Raw genomic sequence first — 18,191 nt, 5'->3', positions numbered from 1 at the left:
GACCTAAACTTAATCTCTCCTGCCATCAAAAATTTAAGAGCATCAATCTACTTCCTTCTCTTGCAACTTCACATTTAAGATACAATTCAGGGGCACTTGAATGGCTCAATCAGTTAGGCATCCAACTTGATCTCAAAAGTCATGAGTTTAAGCATTCCAATGGGCTCCACGTTCAACATGAAGCCTACTTTAAAAAAATTAAAAAATAAAAAGCAAAAAATACAATTCAGATTTTAAAAGGTAACATAATTTTTATCCATAATCCCTGGGATTTCTAACTTGCATAAATACCTCTGAAATGGTTTGAAATTCAGGGCATTTTCACTAAAGAAAAGACACTCAATGCTTACTGGCTACTGTAAAGAAGTGGAGGATCAGAGAGATACTGTGGAATACCTAGAACTATAAACACAAACACAGATTAGAATGATTTCTCCATACTGACAACTGTTTTAGACATGAAGTAACTGAGAAAAGACCACAGTTTTAGCTGTAGGGATGGCAATCAAAGTAATAATGCTGATAAATGGAATACCAAGAAATTTTAGATATATTAATTCAAACTTTTAATTCACTTTTAAATCTTTCTTCAAACTGTTCAATCTTTTTTTTTAAGATTTTATTTATTCGTCAGAGAGAGTGAGCGAGAGAGACAGAGAGCACAAGCAGGGGGAGTGGCAGGCAGAGGGAGAAGCAGGCTCCCCGCTGAGCAAGGAGCCTGATGCAGGACTCGATCCTAGGATCCTGGCATCATGACCTGAGCCCAAGGCAGACACCCAGCCGACCGAGCCACCCGGGCATCCCAAACTGTTCAACCTTTTTAAACTGATTTTCCCACCGTTACAATCTCACATGCCTGGGGAGGGCATTTACAAGCATGTAAGTAATTTAGAGTTAAAACAAGGCTAGGAAGGGAAAAGAAAATAAATATTGGGAATCTACCAAATGAGTGACCAACCTTGCATCAAATGTATTTAGCCACAGTGACACAGACCTTGTCTAAACGATTTGGGAAGTGGAGGTGGAGTAACTCCTACATCAACATTTCTTAATCTTTTTGGTGCCACAGATCTCCCACCTTTGGTAGTCTGATAAAGCCTATAGATTCCTTCTCAGAATATTTTAAATGCAGAGAATAAAATACATAGCATTATAAAGGAAAACAATTACAGGGAAATTCAGCCACACTAAGATTACTTAATTTTGATATAGTAAAGTATTCTTTATTAATGAGATAAAGGGGCAGATCTAATTAGGACTATTAATTATGAAGCAGTTAGGAGTGTAAACAATATTCTGATACCTGCAACAATAATGTGTTATGAAGAAATATCTGTGATTTCTACTGGTGATAAAACCATAGGTACTGCTAAACTAGTGAAGATTTCTTGCCTCCATTTATAATAGAAATACACATCGTCCTCAATTCCCATGGGATTATATCCTGTTAAACCCATCCTAAGCTGAAAATATTCTAAGTGAAAAATGCATTTAATACACATAATGTACTGAACATCATTACTTAGCCTAGCCTACCTTAAATTGTACTTAGAACACTTAAATTAGACTACATTTGGGCAAAACCATCTAACAAAGCCTATTTTATAATAAAGTGTTCAATATTTCATGTAACTTATTAAATACAGTACTGAAAGGGAAAAACAGAATGGCTGTATTGGTGTAGAATGGTTGTAAATACACCAGTTGTTTACCCTTGTGATCACCTGACTGACTGGGAGCTGCCTCACTGCTGCTGCCCAGCAACTTCAGGAGAGTGTCATACCACATACTGCCAGCCTGGGAAAAGATCAAAATTCAAAGTATGGTTTCTATTGAATGCATACCACTTTCACAGCATCACAAAGTCTAACAACCATAAACTGAACCATCCTAAGTCTGGGACCATCTTACTAGATTCAGTTAGAAGTTCATGAAAATAAAGATGTAGGGGCGCCTGGGTGGCTCAGTCAGTTCAGCACCTGTCTTCAACCCAGGTGATCCCAATTAAGCCCCGCATTGGGCTCCTGGCTCAGCAGGGAGCCCGCTTCTCCCTCTGCCTGCCCCTCCCCCTGCTTGTGCTCTGTCAAATAAATAAAAAAATTTTTTTTAAGATTTTATTTATTTATTTGACAGAGAGAGAGCAAGAGCAGGAGCACAAGCAGGGGGAGAGGGAGAAGCAGGCTTCCCACCAAGCAGGGAGCCCGATGCGGGGCTCCATCCCAGATCATGACCTGAGCCGAAGGCACACGCTTAATGACTGAGCCACCCAGGTGCCCCAAATAAAGAAAATCTTAACAAAAAGATAAGATGTAATTTTTTTCCTATCCCCCCTTGCGAGGTTATACCCCTACCAGGTTAAGAATCTCTGCTTAGAAACCAGTTTTTTTTTTTAAGATTTTATTTATTTATTTGACAGAGACACAGCGAGAACAGAAACACAAGCAGGGGGAGTTGGAGAGGGAGAAGCGCGCTTCCCACCGAGCAGGGAGCCTGATGCGGGGCTCGATCCCAGGACCCCGGGATCATGACCTGAGCCGAAGGCAGATACTTAACAACTGAGCTACCCAGGCGCCCATCGAAACCAATTTTTTTGTTTTTTTAATTAAGTGTTTAATTTTAATTCCAGTTAGTTAACATACAGTGTTATATTAGGTTCAGGTGTACAATATATGATTCAACAATTCTATACATTGCTCATCATGGTAAGTGCACTCTTTAATCCCCATCCTCAAAACTAATTTTTAAGGTGAAGAGACCACAGAGTAAGATCTGAGAGTTGGGTAACAAATACATGTTTTATTCAGCAATACTACCATCAACTAAGATAATTTGTTTTCCTTCTTCATCCGAATCCTCCAAAACTGCTACTACTAATCTTTGATCACAATACAGCCTTGAATTAATGCTGTAACATTTTCAAGTTCCTTAGTCTCCTTGTTCCTTGCCCTTTGCCTTCAAAGATGCATAACTGTTCCTTAATCCAAAAAATTATAAAAACACAAAACCAAAAAATGTGCCTTATATATGACCACATCACTATCCAGTACTAAAGGTACTATTTATTGATCCATTCAATATTTATGGTATCTAACAAAACTAAATTAATTCCTGCTCTCAAGCTTACAGCACAGTGTGTGCATGCAAATAAAAAACACGTGATCGGCACCTAGGTGGCTCAGTTGGTTAAGTGGCCAACTCTTGGTATCAGCTCAGGTCTCAATCTCAGGGTCCTGAATTCAAGCCCCACACTGGGTTCCACACTGGGCATGGCGCTTACTTAAAAAGAAACAAGTGAGGAAGGAGAGACCAGTGCTGAGAGGGTCCAAATTACGGCAACCCAATCTATCTTTTAGAGAGAGTCATTAAGGAAAGCTTTTCTGATGAAGAAGCATGGTTAATTCTTGGAAGTATAAAATGGAAGATGGCCAGGTAAAGGGGTGGATGGGAGTTAGTGGGCCTGAAGTTTGGTATTCACAACAAACTTAAAAGAAGCCAGCATGGTTGGGACACAGTGAAACAAGATCACTTTACTTCCTTGTTTACCAGTTAACAAATATTCTAAAATCAGATTATGGTGATGGTTGCACAACTCTGTACACACACTGAAAACCAATGAATTGTACGTTTTAAATAGGTGATGATTTATGTATGTCAATTTTCTCCTGAAAGCTGTTAAAAAAAAAAATCTTTTTCCAGGGATAGCTGGCTGGCTCAGTCAGTAGTGTATGAGACTTCTGTTCCCAGGGTTGTGAGTTCGAGCCCCACAGTGGGTACAGAGATTTAAAAAATCTTTTTTTAAGATTTGCCAGAGAGCGAGCGAGTGCATGCAGAAGCAGGGGGTAGTGGCAGGCAGAGGGAGAAGCAGGCTCCCTGCTGAACAAGGAGCCCCACGCAAGACTTGTTCCTAGGACCCTGGGATCATCATCTGAGCTGAAAGCAGCTGCTTAACTGAGCCACCCAGGCGTCCCAAAAACAAAATCTTAAAAAAATAAGAAATAAAAAAAATGTTTCTCCAATCTGTTTTAATATTTATTGTACCTATGTGCCTGAAGCTGCAGGTAAGTGCTATAGGCACCCTTAACAAGCTCTGTAGATAATTATTATGCATGGTTAATGTTTGAGAAATAGTAAGTATGATTCACAGGGAACCAGAATGGGGTCCCACTGACCTGACCAATCAAAGCAGTCTCTAGATGGTTCAGGGTACTATTTAGGGCTTATACTCAGCATACTATCCCTCTGATGTTAAGGAACCATGTCCTCACACTGTCTGAGATTTACACATCCTTCCTCCTAATTTTCAGCAAAAAAAAGAGATGAATTCACAACTATATGCCAGATGCATTGCATATGCTCAAAAAGAATGAAAGTCTCGTAAAATTTTTTCTGTTCACTGAAATATGCCCAGTATCTTAACTATGCCTGGCACATAACAGGCACTCATACAGGTTTCTTGACTGAATAAAAGATGCTTATCCTCTAGAAAGTATTGTAGGAGGTACTGTAAAGTATATTAAGTTTCTAAGACACTTTTGAACATCTGAGCTTTCATTTGAAGAGAAGCTAACATTACTCTGTTCTCTCAGAGGGATACAAGGTATTAATCTTATGGAGGTTCAAAAATGGGAACACCAGGATTTCAGTAAGTGGAGCCCGGTGGTAAGAGTAATTTTAATCAAGGAGCACCTGAGTGGCATGGGGTGGCCAACTCTTGGTTTCAACTTAGGTCGTGATCTCGGGGTCATAGGACTGAGCCCCGTGTCAGGCTCTGCACTCAGCAGTCTGCTTGATACTCTTTGCCTCTGCCCCTCCCCGATGCATCCCCCCTTCAAATAAATAAATTACTCTTAAAAAAAAAAAAAGAATTTTAATCAAGGAAGAACAGCCAAAAAGAAAACAATCTAACCTAAATACTTAATGAACAGCATAGTAAAGGAATGGAAAAAAATGGTATTTATGTAAAGGCATAAATCCCAGTTTCCTTAGAATTTCATTATTTTAGTTGTTACCAAGAACAACGTATTAAACATTTCTAATGTAACTAAGACTTGGAAAATGTGAAACTTAAAACTTACAAATATTTCATGCTATTACCTTCTAACAAAGCAATTTATAATCAAATCTCACACTCCCCTTTCCGTAAAAGTCACCTTAAGGACAGAACAGTCTGGTAGTGTAGGCCAATTTAAAAAATAAGTACTTAGAGCAGCTTCCAGATGAGCTGAAATACAGTATAACCTGAAGTTCAGGTTAATCTGAACACCTCTCCACTATACACTTAATGATGGCACAAATGAAACATATGGATGACAAACCCACTGTCACCATCTTGTCTCCCTTAAGAAAAAAATCTCCAGTACAAAAGTTGCCACTTCCTGATGTTGCTGAACAAGAACCAAGAGAAATTCCAAAGGCCAACACTACTAAGAGATACTAAGGGATGCTAACAGATACTTAAGCTGATAAATGTCCACAATAGCAAGCCTTCACTGTAAAATTAATGGACATTAGCATTTAATGATATGGTAGTATTTTTATACCAGCTTTCAGAGCTAAAGAAACGAGTACAGCCACATTTCCATTTGTGAATTTGCTGCCAGCTAGTGAGTTTAGCTGAATACTCAAGAAATACTAAGTACTACAGAGATGATAAATATTCCCATTAGGAACTATGCATACATCAGGTACTCCTGAAGTTCTATAAATGTGTAGTAGAAGCCAAACTCTGTATAGGGTTCCATTAAAAAGTAAATGTACACTGATAGGGGCGCCTAGGTGGCATAGTCAGTTAAGTGCCCAACTCTTAGTCTCGGCTCATGTTGTGGGATGGAGCCCCACTCTGGGCTCCACACTGAATACAGAGTCTGCCTAAAATTCTCTCCCCCTCTGCCCCTCCCCTGCTTGCTCTCTAAAAAAATGAATGAATGAATGAATATAAAATAAAAGAATTTCCTTATTATGAGTCATTAGTGCCTTCTTAGCCAACACTAGGCTAAGAAACAAAAGATACCTCTATCAGCAAGACATGGTTCGTTCCCTCAAGGAATTTCTAGAATGCTTTCTTATAGGAATGCATCTGGAACATGGGAGTACAAAAATGGTTTCAAATATTGGTGTTAGATACTTTCCAGAAATCAAAGCATTTGATTATATGGGATTACAGTGTACTTTCCAGTGCCATGTTTCTTGGTATAGGATTTCCTCAATTAACCTCCTAATTCACAGGAGGAGGTAAGTTAAGAAAGCAGCCTTACTAAATTGTAATTCTAGAAAAGATGGGAGTTGATGGGTGTGGACAGGAAAGAACCATTATAACCTTGAAATAGGGCACAGTTAAAACGGTTCCTAAACTCTACCGTGTATGAGAATCACCTGGGGAGTTGTTTTTTTTTTAACTCTTGATGCCTAAGGCATACCCAAACCCATTAAATCAAAATATGTAAGATTAAGAGCCAAGTGTCAATTTTTTTTAAAAACTTCTCCATGTTATTCCAATGGGCAAAGTTTGGGAACCACTGGCACACTCTGAAGATGCAGTAAGATCTATTTAAACAACACACTGGATGTGTTGAGGTTAGGCAAATTAACTACTCTGACTCTCACTTTATATTAAACCCCAACTTACAGGATTGTTGTAATGATTAAATAAGACCACGTGCATTGTCTGAATAATGGTCAATTCTACTTTTCTTTCTTGCACATACATGGAAAAATGAATGTTTAGCCACACTGTATTCAACCAACTACTCACTTATTTCAGTAGTATGTACTAACATTATAAATAAAAGGCAATTATACATTAAAGTTAGAACAAATTATTACCGTATCAGAGAATGAAAGAGCCACAGTTTATCCTACTGATCTCATCAATTTTTTTTAAAGATTTTATTTATTTGAGGGGCACCTAGGTGGCTCAGTTGGTTAAGCGTCTGCCTTCGGCTCAGGTCATGATCCCAGGGTCCTGGGATTGAGCCCCACATTGGCTTGGGAGCCTGCTTCTCCTCCTCCGCCTGTTGCTCCCCCTGCTTGTGCTCGCACTCTCTCTCTAATAAATAAAATCTTAAGAAAAAAAAAAAAGATTTTGTTCATTTGAGAGTGGGAGGGAGCACAGAGGGAGAGGCAGACTCCCAGCTGAGCAGAGAGCCTGATGCAGGGCTCAATCCCAGGACCCCAAGATCATGACCTGAGCTGAAGGCAGATGCTTAACCAACTGAGCCACCCAGGTGCCTCTGGTCTCACCAACTTACATTATACATTAAAAAAATAAAAAAATAAAACTCTTAAGGGGCACTTGGGTGGCTCAGTTGGTTAAGGGTCTCCCTTCGGCTCAGGTCATGATCCCAGGGCTCCCTGCTCGGGGGGGAACGTGCTTCGCCCTCTCCCGCTCCCCCTCCTCCCCAGCTTGTGCAATCTCTGTCAAATAAATAAATAAAATCTTATTTAAAAAAACTCTTAAGACCTAATTAATCTTATAAAATCCCTTCTATAAATGAAAGCTGACATTACATATTACAGAATTCATTCTAGGTTGAAATCTACATGACATCGCAGAAGGATCCCTAACTCTTGACTCTCATATAATGCTCTTTCCATTTCCTTTTATACTGAGGATCAGAATGTACTCTCCAGCTAAATCTTTTTGTACACTTCCAAAGTCCCCATTAAAACATACCCCACTGAGGACTTTCAGGCAAGAAAAAGGGAGTATTCCTGTTCTTCAAAGGAGAATGAGGCAAAGATCTCAAGTGCTACTCATTGTTCACCACCCCACCTGATATTTTATTAGGCAAGTTGTATAGTGTACTTCATGGTGATAAAAACATTATTCACCTATAGTCTTGCATACGGGCAAATCAACATCATATCCAGAAAAATAAATATGTAAATATGATCCAAAAGACCAATTTAAAAATAAATAAATAAAACCTATCTTGCCACAAAATGTAGCTTACCATGGATTAGCTGTATTCAAAAAAATCAAATATTCTTTATCTCAATAGGGAGCGTGGGCTATACCAGTGTATACATTTGTCAAAATTCATTTAATGGCACATTGAAAGCTAAATGCATTTTACTGTATAAAAATCACATGTCATTAAAAAAAAACATTAAAACACATCCATGTTACGTGACTACTGGTCATTTAAATTTCAAAAGCCACCTGAGATAGTTTTAGAAACAAAAACAGTAACAAAACCCATCGTTCTGGGGCACCTGGGTGGCTCAGTCGGTTGAGCGTCTGCCTTTGGCTTGGGCCATGGTCCCAGGGTCCTGGGATCTAGCCCCGCATCGGGCTCCCTGCTCGGTGGGAAGCCTGCTTCTCCCTCTCCCGTTCCCCCTGCTTATTTCTGCTCTTGCTCTCTGTCAAATAAATAAATAAAATCTTAAAAAAAAAAAACCCTCATTTTAACTAGGTATTCACTTATATTTGAAAACTATTATGGGGTGGCACCTGGGTGGCTCAGTTAGGTGTCTGACTCTTAGTTTCAGCTCGGGTCATGGCTTTGGGGTTTTGAGATTGAGCCTCACATTAGGCTTCCCACTCAACAGGGAGTCTAATTGGGATTCTCATTCTCTCCCTCTCCCTCTGCCCCTCCCTGCTCTCTCTAAAGTAAATGGATCTTTTTAGGGGTGCCTGGGTGGCTCAATCGTTATGTGTCTGCCTTCGGCTCAGGTCATGATCCCAGGGTCCTGGGATCGAACCCCGCATCAGGCTCCCTGGCTCAATGGGAAGCCTGCTTCTCCTCCTACCGCCCCTGCTTGTGTTCCCTCTCTCGCTGTCTCTCCCTGTCAAATAAATAAATAAAATCTTTAAAAAAAAAACAATAAGGGGCGCCTGGGTGGCTCAGTTGGTTAAGCGACTGCCTTCGGCTCAGGTCATGATCCTGGAGTCCTGGGATCGAGTCCCACATCGGGCTCCCTGCTCAGCGGGGAGTCTGCTTCTCCCTCTGACTCTCTTCCCTCTCGTGCTCTCTGTCTCTCATTCTCTCTCTCTCAAATAAATAAATAAAATCTTTAAAAAAAAAAAAAAACAATAAGTTACTTACATTTATAGTAGAGTTTTTCACTTTCCCTGAATGAGGCGAAATGCCATAAAGTGAAGGAGGCATAGTATGGCTCTGTAGCATCAAATGAAAAGGTGTGGGGTTTGTGAGCAGGCAATGCTGACCTTGACAGAGGTGAAAATGGCTCAGAAAAATTAGGAGTTAGGAGACTCCAGTAACCCTTCAGAGACTCAGCCGTCTAATTTGTGAGATATTAGGCTGTATTCAGGTTTCATTTAGCTCACAAATGCTACTTAAGCATCATTACATTATTCCGCAACTAGAAATCCATTATAACCCAATATAAAGCATCTTTAGTATGCTGTGTATACATATAATATGTATATATATATATGTTAGTGTGTATATGTAGGGATTCAGTTTCTATGATTTGATTATCACATTTCTCATGCACCCAGTGATCTGTAATAAAGACGTAGCCAGTGCAGATGTCATCTTTGTTCTCTGATAACAGCATTAGAACTTATTTGCAAGACATATGCTCAGTGCCAAAAAGCTAAGATTAAAATTTAAGCTGCTTTTAACACTGAAGAGTAAGGATTAACTAGTACTTTATATCTTCTATAATACTTGCCATTCAGAGAGGGCAAAAAAGTGGTTGAAAACAAGGCAACAATTCTCCCATGCCTCTCCCATCTTCTTTATTCATTTCCCTATAAAAATATATTCCATTAATTTACTTCCTTTTAAATGGTAACTGATAGTTTATCTGATGCAGATGGCATTTTTAAAGTCTTGAGAGGGGTCTCTGTACTAAAATAAGAGTCAAAGATAAGATCTAGACCTAACATCAAACTGTGATGAAATGCTTTCTGGCTACTATCATCCAAAAAGAAGTCTCAAATTTTCAGAGCTAGAAGTTCTGATATCAATGAGGCAGGTGACTTATTTAAGTAGAGAACTCTGTTCAAATAAAACCCTACCTGAAAGCTCAGTACAAAAAACTTTAACAGTTAGGAAACCCTAAACCTTTCGGTCCAGTATTCTTCTTTCCTATTCCAAAAGAATTAGAAAATTATTAACATGGTAAAATCCTCTTTGCATTTCACAGATGAGCAAACTAACTGATAGGCCCAAAGAGGTTAAAGGACTGACTGACCCAAGATCATTGTCAACACCACCTGATAGACCTAGAGCTTGGTATCATAAATGCTTCTTTAGAGATCACGTTATTTCGATTCAAATTGAGTACCACAAAGACAGAGAAGATGGTAACAGAAATAGTAATTTTTAATGAGCTTCCAGAAGTCAATTAACGATTTCAGTTTCTTAACTAAAGAATGACCCTAGTTTCTTAAAAACATGGAGACTAAACACCACCCTCATTCCGCTCTGTACCTTGAATGCCATGCTTCTGCATAACAATAGATCCCTTACCAAGTAAAAATCAGTCAGGTCGGCTATGTGGGCTAGATCATTTTCGGCCCTCGTTTTAGGATATCCGAAAGTAATTCAAGGGGTTTGGGGTGCAGGGGAGAAGATGGAGTTAAGTGTAATTACAGCAAAATCCAAATTGATTTTAAAAAGTAATCTCTTCACCCAACATGGGGCTTGAACTCATGACCCCAAGATCAAGAGCTGCGTGCTCTACCAACTTGAGCCAGCCAAGCATCCCAAATCTAAATATATTTACATCCATCTAAAACAATGGATAACACATAAACTGCTTCATTTAATCTCAATAAAGTCAAAATAGTTCAATATTTACCAAATATTTACCCGTATGCTATATATAGGTGATGTGGAAATAGTGGGGAACAAACTGAGGGGATGGGAAGACGCTGCCACCAATAAAGAATGCTTATGCAAAGTCTTTCTTACCCTTTTCACTTGAGTAGAAAAACAGTTCTCTCACACTTTACAACCAATGAACCACCATTGTTTCTATGTACCGGACTCCACTACTCGTAAAACAAATTTACTCTTTCTCCACCCTCATCCAATTACTACCTTCTGATTAGAGACTACTCCCAGAAGCCACACTGTATTCTTGATGCCCTCCCCAACCAGTTCAACCAAGCTTTCTTCCTTACATCCGGATCCTGAAATCCCATCTCTTCTCCCAGGAAGCGTTAATTTGAAAGCCAGGTTAATCTCTCTTTAGCTCCACCCACAGTTTATAACTACAACTATCTGCACTCAACATCTTATAATAGATGCCTGTTACTCCGCTCACGAGTTAATTTCATCTATTCATGTGCTTATTCAGTATATTACCTATGGCTCTTGTTGGTCTGTATCAGTACTGCCTTTAAATAAAAGCTACCAGATAAAAGGGTTTAGCAATGAAAATGCCAGATGCTTAATGCTTTTTGAAAGTTATTTCTAATACATTAAATTCAACATGATTTGTGAAATTTCTAAAACCTCCCAACATGGATGAATCTCAAAAGCATTACGGTAAGTGAGGGAAGTCAGACACAAATGACCTCATACTGTATGATTACATTTATGTGTAATTCTAGGAAAAACTACAGTATGGAAAGCAAATCGGGGGGCAGGGGTGGAGAGATATGTTTAAAGGCAAAAGGAAAGCCGTTTTAAATTTTTTGGCTAATGCAATGGCCTTTTTATTTTGAGGGAATAAAAAGCTAGACATTTTAATAAAGACTTTCATTCTTTAAAAAAAATTTTTTTTCATTCTTCCAGAGTAACATTCATTTTCTCAGCAGGTTTTTTTCGGGGGGGGGGGTGGATAGGAATCATTTAAAATCTCCCATCATCTTGGACTTCACATTAATCTACCTTATAAAATAAACCTGTAAGTTTCTTCTAAGTAATTTATCACTCACAACCAAGAAAATATTTTACCATTCAACTTCTCCATTAAAAATGTCTATCAGCACTGGAGATTTTTTTAAGGATAGTATTACTTGGGTTGCTTCCACAACTGAATTAACTTATGCAATTCAGTACTTAATTCAAGATTTAAGGAATATAAACTGGAATAGAAAAAGAAATTACGGTAACTATCACTCCACTTAATTCTTAACTGTCTCTGGTTCTTTTTTACAAATGTTATGTATGAGTGTTGAAAAATGGCTTGGCTTTACACTACATTTTAGCCTCTACTCCAGGAAGATGGTTTTTAATCTCAAAGTCAAACACAACCTTTAAAGTTAACCATTTAAAATATCCAATGTCTTTATGTGGTCATCTTTTATCCTGATTACTATTGCTGTTTGCCTTCACCAATATCCCATCCCCCCAAAAGGCCACAATTTCCCTGATGTGAGGAGTTACTGATCAAGTAACTCAACAGGTTAAAGTTACTCATCACACTGTGGTTACCAGATTAATCTTTCTTTTTAATACAACTCATTTGAGTCAATTTCAACACAGCAGTAGTCAAACTGCCTTTGCCATTACAAAATTTAGTACACAAGCTGAAATGTAGCCAACATTACCCTTCATGAAAGAATAACACTTATAAAGGGACTGTGAGGGATTTTGCATAGTATAATTTCATTTCATGTCGCATCTGCTGCAGGGATCACAAACAGACTGTCATTATGCCATCTCCTTCCTTGAACCCCACCGCCACCCGCACCTTTATTCTTGGCTTTTCAAAGGTTTAATCCACTCAGAGCTGCTAAAGGGGGAAGCAAGGAAGAGTAACTTGTGAACCCAAGCCTAAGAAAGGGCAGGAATATGCGGTTGAGTCACGTCGTTCCGCCATTTTCTAAGCGGAGGAGGAAGACATGTTGGAACAAAAACACAACAAAAGAGCAGCCATTTCCCAAGCCAACTCCAATAGCAACCCGAACTGGCCGAACCCGGTCACTTGGCACCTTCAAAGCCACTTCACTGGATAAACCTAAGAACATCAGAGGTGTCCGCGTAAAGAAAGCAGCAGACAAGCCGCGTAGGGATCAAAGATGACTCGCCTAACTTAACTGCAAATGAAAGCCTCGAGAGAAGAATGAGAGAAGCTAAATGGAACAGTGTAACAAACAAATTCTAAACGAAGTTGGCAAACTAAAAATTTACTCAGTGACTGTGGTGTCTTACGGTTCTCAGGAAACCACCGGCTATCGTAAACCCAGGTAACTCAGATACCAAGGCCCGGAATCAGCTGCTATTATTGCCTTCCTCTACCCATTTCCCTCAGGCCGTACTGGGATTCCCTCGGCGTACCGCCTGTTTGCTCACGGGGTCTTACCGTATGTGGGGGATGCCCACCCCACCTTGAAGAATCTTATAGAGTTTGCTCTCGTACAGCAACTGGGGATGCCTGGCCTTCTGAGATTCTAGCTTCACTGCCACTTCCTGCAGGGGAGAGAGGGGATGATGGCATCAACATCCCTAAGGATTCAATGTCACTTGGGAGAGGAAGGGAGACATTAGCAAAGCTCCAACTCGAGACTAGAAGGTGAAGTGAGAGGCTCAGAAGAGAAAGTTCTCTTTGTAATTATAAAACGAGGCAACCAGCCTCAAAGGCCTCTTCAGGGGGTAATGACGAAATCGGCACGTCCTCGAAGGTGCAGAAAAATGATTCATCCAGAAAACGTAATGAAAGGTTTTGAAGGAAACTGACGATCGAAAGCAAGAACCCCAGTAGAATAAATCCATATAGTGGGGAAAACATGGGGATTAGAGAAATACGATTTTGCCGATCTCGCCTTAAACGACAGTTTAAAAAGTTCGATTAAGGTACATTTTTAACAAGCTGGGAAACTTCATAGGTTCTCCCAACCCTTCTATCGGGTTCTTTGCCTTTTAGGGAAGGAGAGCGGGGGAGGCTCCTAAAGCCAGGAAAACTGGCTCCCTCTCTGGACTCCCCTCCCCAGTACGTGCCTGTGATAGGGAAAAGCCCGAGCACTTTGGGGATTGGGGAGGGGGGGGTGAGGACTGGCGCAGCGTGGTCGTGAACCCCACCCCGGGTGATTACCTCGCCGTTGGTAATGTTGATCGCCAAATAAATGTCCCCGAAGGAGCCAGACCCGATCTTCCGTACCAGTTTATATTTTCCTCCGACAATGAATTCGGCCTTGGAGCCGCTGCTGCTCGCCATCCTGAGAGATGAAGATGGAGGCTGGGGCCAAGCCCCGACACCTCTGAGGGGAGGACGGAGGCCTCAGGGGCTCGTCCGCGGAACAAGGCTGCGGAGAGCGGCAGGAAACGAAAAACGTCGGCTCTTTCAAGGCGTTACAGGGCCCAGAATCGGCCGAGAGGAACCTGATCACCGCCGCTCAATCAGGCTTCTTTTCGCCAGGCCGCAGTTTGTGAGTGGGTTCTCTCGGTTACGAGGCTGGGCCACTTGTTTTTGGGCGGCCGCCGCTGGCTCGCTTTCACACGGCGACGTCGCGGGCTGGAAAAGGGGCGCGGTGGTTTAGGGCGGCGATACCGCTGCCACCACTGCCGCCGGCTCCCGCCCGGAGGGACCCCTGTCACTCCGCCGACGCCGCCATCTTGTTACTCCGGCTCCAGCCAACACAAAATGCCCCCAGTCCCCGGGAGCCGCTTCTTCACGGCGCAGAGCACTCTGGGAAAGGGATCTCGGGCGCTAGCCCCGGAGGGTCGGCAACGAGAGGGAGGGCGGAACCGGATCCGTGAGAGTCGCGGCCCACGCTCCGAGCGTCACCCCGTCATCGCCCAACCACGCATGCGTACTGCAACCCTGCTGATTGCGCAGGCGTGCGGTGGCCCCTCCTCACCCCCGCCCGGGGCTCCCTTCCATTTCCGGTTGTTAGCTGGTCCGATCGAGCTACCTGTTAGTCATGTCGGACCCGCCTGGTTTCTGAAAGGGCGCGCGGCCGCGGGCTCCGAGAGTATGTTAGGGAGGAGTCACCTTCATTCTTCGTGGAGGATGGGAACTTCTGGCTTCCTTAGGAGTTTTGACCTTTGCTCTTTATTTGAGGCGATTTTTAACCTTTGATCTTTGCCTGGGCCACTCCCTCAGACCGGCCTGTTCCAGCCCAATTCTGGTTTGCGAGAGGCTATCGCCTCTGGTGGAGAGGAAGAGAAAAGCAGCCTTGGGCGGGCTCGGTTTGGTCAGGGCTCCGGGTTTTAGCAGAGTGTAACTGATGAAGTCTTAAGAATTAGGATTCTGCGCTCCACGGCGTGTTGGAGAATCTCGTTTTACAGGCAGGGAAAGGAGGGAAATAAGAATTATCTTATGCTTTTGTGTTGTTGCTCCACTGACACATTTGGTCCCCAGGGGGAAAAAACCGTAATACCCGATTCATAATTTTAGTGGCAGATGAGTCAACAGAAAATAGAATTTACAACTCTGGAAAAACTGCACCGTAGAAGTTATTATTCCAGCCACCCCACCCCCCAGCAAAAAACCCTCCATAATCATGTCTTGGTCATGTTGAAAACTGCAGTACTGACCCAAAAAACACAGGGTGGAAATAACTATTACAAAATAAAATCGATAACGTTTAAAGCAATAAACGTTAAAGTTGTAAATCTTTATACAGTAATTTTTTTTTACTAAAAATTTATTAAAAAAAAACAAATCTTGGCCACATTTTAGTTGACAAAATTTGACCTGAGGAAACGGCTTGGTAGTAATGATCACAAAAGAAAGCTCTGTAGTTGATGCTATCATCTGTAGTATGAATCAAACCTCAGTTGTAAAAATTTAAACGGAATCTCTCAAAATAATTTCATTAAAATGGAAATGGAAAAAAAGTAGGCTTTACTGCAACTTTGAAAGCTGATCAAGTAATTAGTAATGGAGTTCAGCCCAAAAGATAATCTTAACTAAAATTCCTCCATGTTACTCTAATTCCGACTTAAATACTTCTATTCATGAAGCTCTAATCCAGATGTGTTGAATGTGAAAACAGATCCCCTAAGGTTTAGAATGGAGTTTTGATGCACTACCAAAACCCAGGCTGCCTGACTCCCAAATCAGCACTATTAGACATTTTCGTTTAATGACTCTAAGGCACGTTTGGCCTACTTAAAATTCTCTGCAGTTAGATTCTGATCTTTAAAAAAAAAAAAAAAAAGCCAAGTGTAAGCATCTTGAAGTTCCCAGAGATAGCAGCTCTTCTGCTGGTTTTCTACCACAGACTCCAAAATTTAATGGATTCCACAGCTGCAGGAGTTCCCCACAGTGGGTGGGGTATACATTTTAAAGGGATTTTTTGGTGTGTTGAGGATACAATTGCTGCATTGTGGGAGATGGGATGGGGGGGGGTAGAGGTGTGCATGGAATGGACTAGATTAGGGATTCCCAAAGGTCTGTGTATGAACAGGGGCAAGTCTAACAGTTTTCCATAAAGATATTAGAAAAATAAGAGCAGTAGGGCGCCTGGGTGGCTCAGTTGGTTAAGCGACTGCCTTCGGCTCAGGTCATGATCCTGGAGTCCCTGGATGGAGTCCCGCATCGGGCTCCCTGCACAGCAGGGAGTCTGCTTCTCCCTCTGACCCTCCCCCCATCTCATGTGCTTTCTCTCTCATTCTCTCTGTCCCTCAAATAAATAAATAAAATCTTTAAAAAAAAAGAAAGAAAGAAAAATAAGAGCAGTATAATGCATTTTTCTTCATTAATTTCTCTTTTTTTTGAGATTTTATTTATTTATTTGACAGAGAGTACAAGCAGAGGGAGGGGCAGAGGGAGAGGCAGAGAGAGAGGCAGAAGCAGGCTCCCAGATGAGCAGCGAGCTCGATGTGGGGCTTGATCCCAGGACCCTAGGAACATGGCCTGAGGCGAAGGCAGATGCTTAACAACTGAGCCACCCCCGTGCCCCTTCATTTATTTAATTTCAAATTGTACTTTATTCTGAGATTTTTATCGTCCTACACATGTCATTAAAGTGACCTTTTTTATAAAATGGTGCTGATGGAAGATGGTTGTTTTGTTCTTTTGTTGGTATCCTTATTTGTCAAAGTTAAAAACTGACATTTTTACATTTGCCCTCTTTTGTTGTTGCTGTTTATTTTGAACTTTTATAAGCTTTTGAAATCAAACACGCTGGGACCCACCAGTCTAAATGAGTTTTAGAAGTCCTTCCAACTCTGAGACTTGATGATGATTTTATGTGTATATGTGATGAGCCTCCTCATTTGTTTCCTGCCTGTTGTAGTTACTATTCCAACACTGACAATATCCAGCAAAATGCTCCAAAATGCTGTATGAGGGGGCGCCTGGGTGGCTCAGTCATTAAGCGCCTGCCTTTGGCTCAGGTAATGATCTCAGGGTCCTGGGATGGAACCCCACATCGGGCTCTCTGCTCCGTGAGAAGCCTGCTTCTCCCTCTCCCACTCCCCTGCTTATGTTCCTTCTCTCACTGTGTCTCTCCCTGTCAAATAAATAAAAATCTTTTTTAAAAAAGTGCTGTGTGAGTAGCATACCATGTGATTTCAGTTGCTTCCATCTTAAGATTTAAATTTGTTGGGTACCTGGGTGGCTCAGTTGGTTAAGCAACTGCCTTCAGCTCAGGTCATGATCCTGGAGTCCTGGGATCAAGTCCCGCATTGGGCTCCCTGCTCGGCAGGGAGTCTGCTTCTCCCTCTCACCCTACCCCCTCTTGTGCTCTCTCTCTCTCTCTCTCTCTCTCTCTCTCTCTCTCTCTTTCAAATAAATAAAATAAAATAAAAAAATCTTTAAAAAATATTTAAATTTGTCAGATTTTAGAAGGGCAAAAGTTAGGGGGTGGTTAACATAGAAAATAAAGTTTTTAGGTGTTGACTATGACTCAGCCTTTTCCTTGACATCATGCATCATTTCTGGTAATTTTCAACTTCAGCAACTGAAGAATTACCTGTTTTTGGTGCTACTATTAAATATCATTCTGTACTTATTGAATCAGCAAGAGCTTTAGTGTAATGGAAGGAATCTTCTAAAATGTGCCAAAATGCAATTCTTGGATCACATGAATTCCCTAAAAATATAACCAAAAATATAAACTAAAAATTTTAGACCTTGAGGGAAATTTAGAGATCATCTACTTCAATAATCATATTTTTAAATGCTTTGCAATGTACAGAGTGGCTTCACACATATCAGTTGTAGGACACAAGAGGCTTGTCCAAGATCACAGCAGTCTTAGTGGCAAAAAAAGGACTAGAACCCCAACCTCTAACCAAAGGAATTAGAAAAAGGAGCAGAATGAAAATTGGGACAATCATGCCCTAGTGATTACTTCTATGTTCATAGAGAGGTCAAGA

At 41.1% G+C, this 18,191-nt stretch overlaps 1 protein-coding gene across 5 annotated transcripts in view; it reads right to left on the bottom strand.

The window, feature by feature from the left end:
- The window catches only part of CSNK1A1 (casein kinase 1 alpha 1), a 47,718-nt gene extending 33,091 nt beyond the window's left edge, over nt 1-14,627 (bottom strand). Inside the window, exons 1-2 of one of the 5 annotated variants that reach the window (XM_028106514.2) lie at nt 13,957-14,627; nt 13,228-13,334 (exon numbers count right to left, since the gene is read on the bottom strand). In XM_028106514.2, coding sequence (XP_027962315.2) covers nt 13,228-13,334; nt 13,957-14,079 — 230 coding nt within the window. In that variant the 5' untranslated portion in view covers nt 14,080-14,627. The remainder of the gene's footprint in view (nt 1-13,227; nt 13,335-13,956) is intronic. The other 4 variants (XM_028106515.2, XM_028106512.2, XM_088023507.1 and 1 more) reach the window with 4 other exon arrangements.
- Nucleotides 14,628-18,191: the final 3,564 nt, after the last annotated feature.

This window comes from Eumetopias jubatus, unplaced genomic scaffold (assembly GCF_037043125.1).
Source record: "Eumetopias jubatus isolate StellerSeaLion01/CBP00866 unplaced genomic scaffold, mEumJub1_p1.0 scaffold_5, whole genome shotgun sequence".
Lineage (NCBI taxonomy): Eukaryota > Metazoa > Chordata > Mammalia > Carnivora > Otariidae > Eumetopias > Eumetopias jubatus.
Note: the sequence above shows the minus strand (reverse complement) of the source record. Positions and strands in the feature narration are given on the sequence as shown.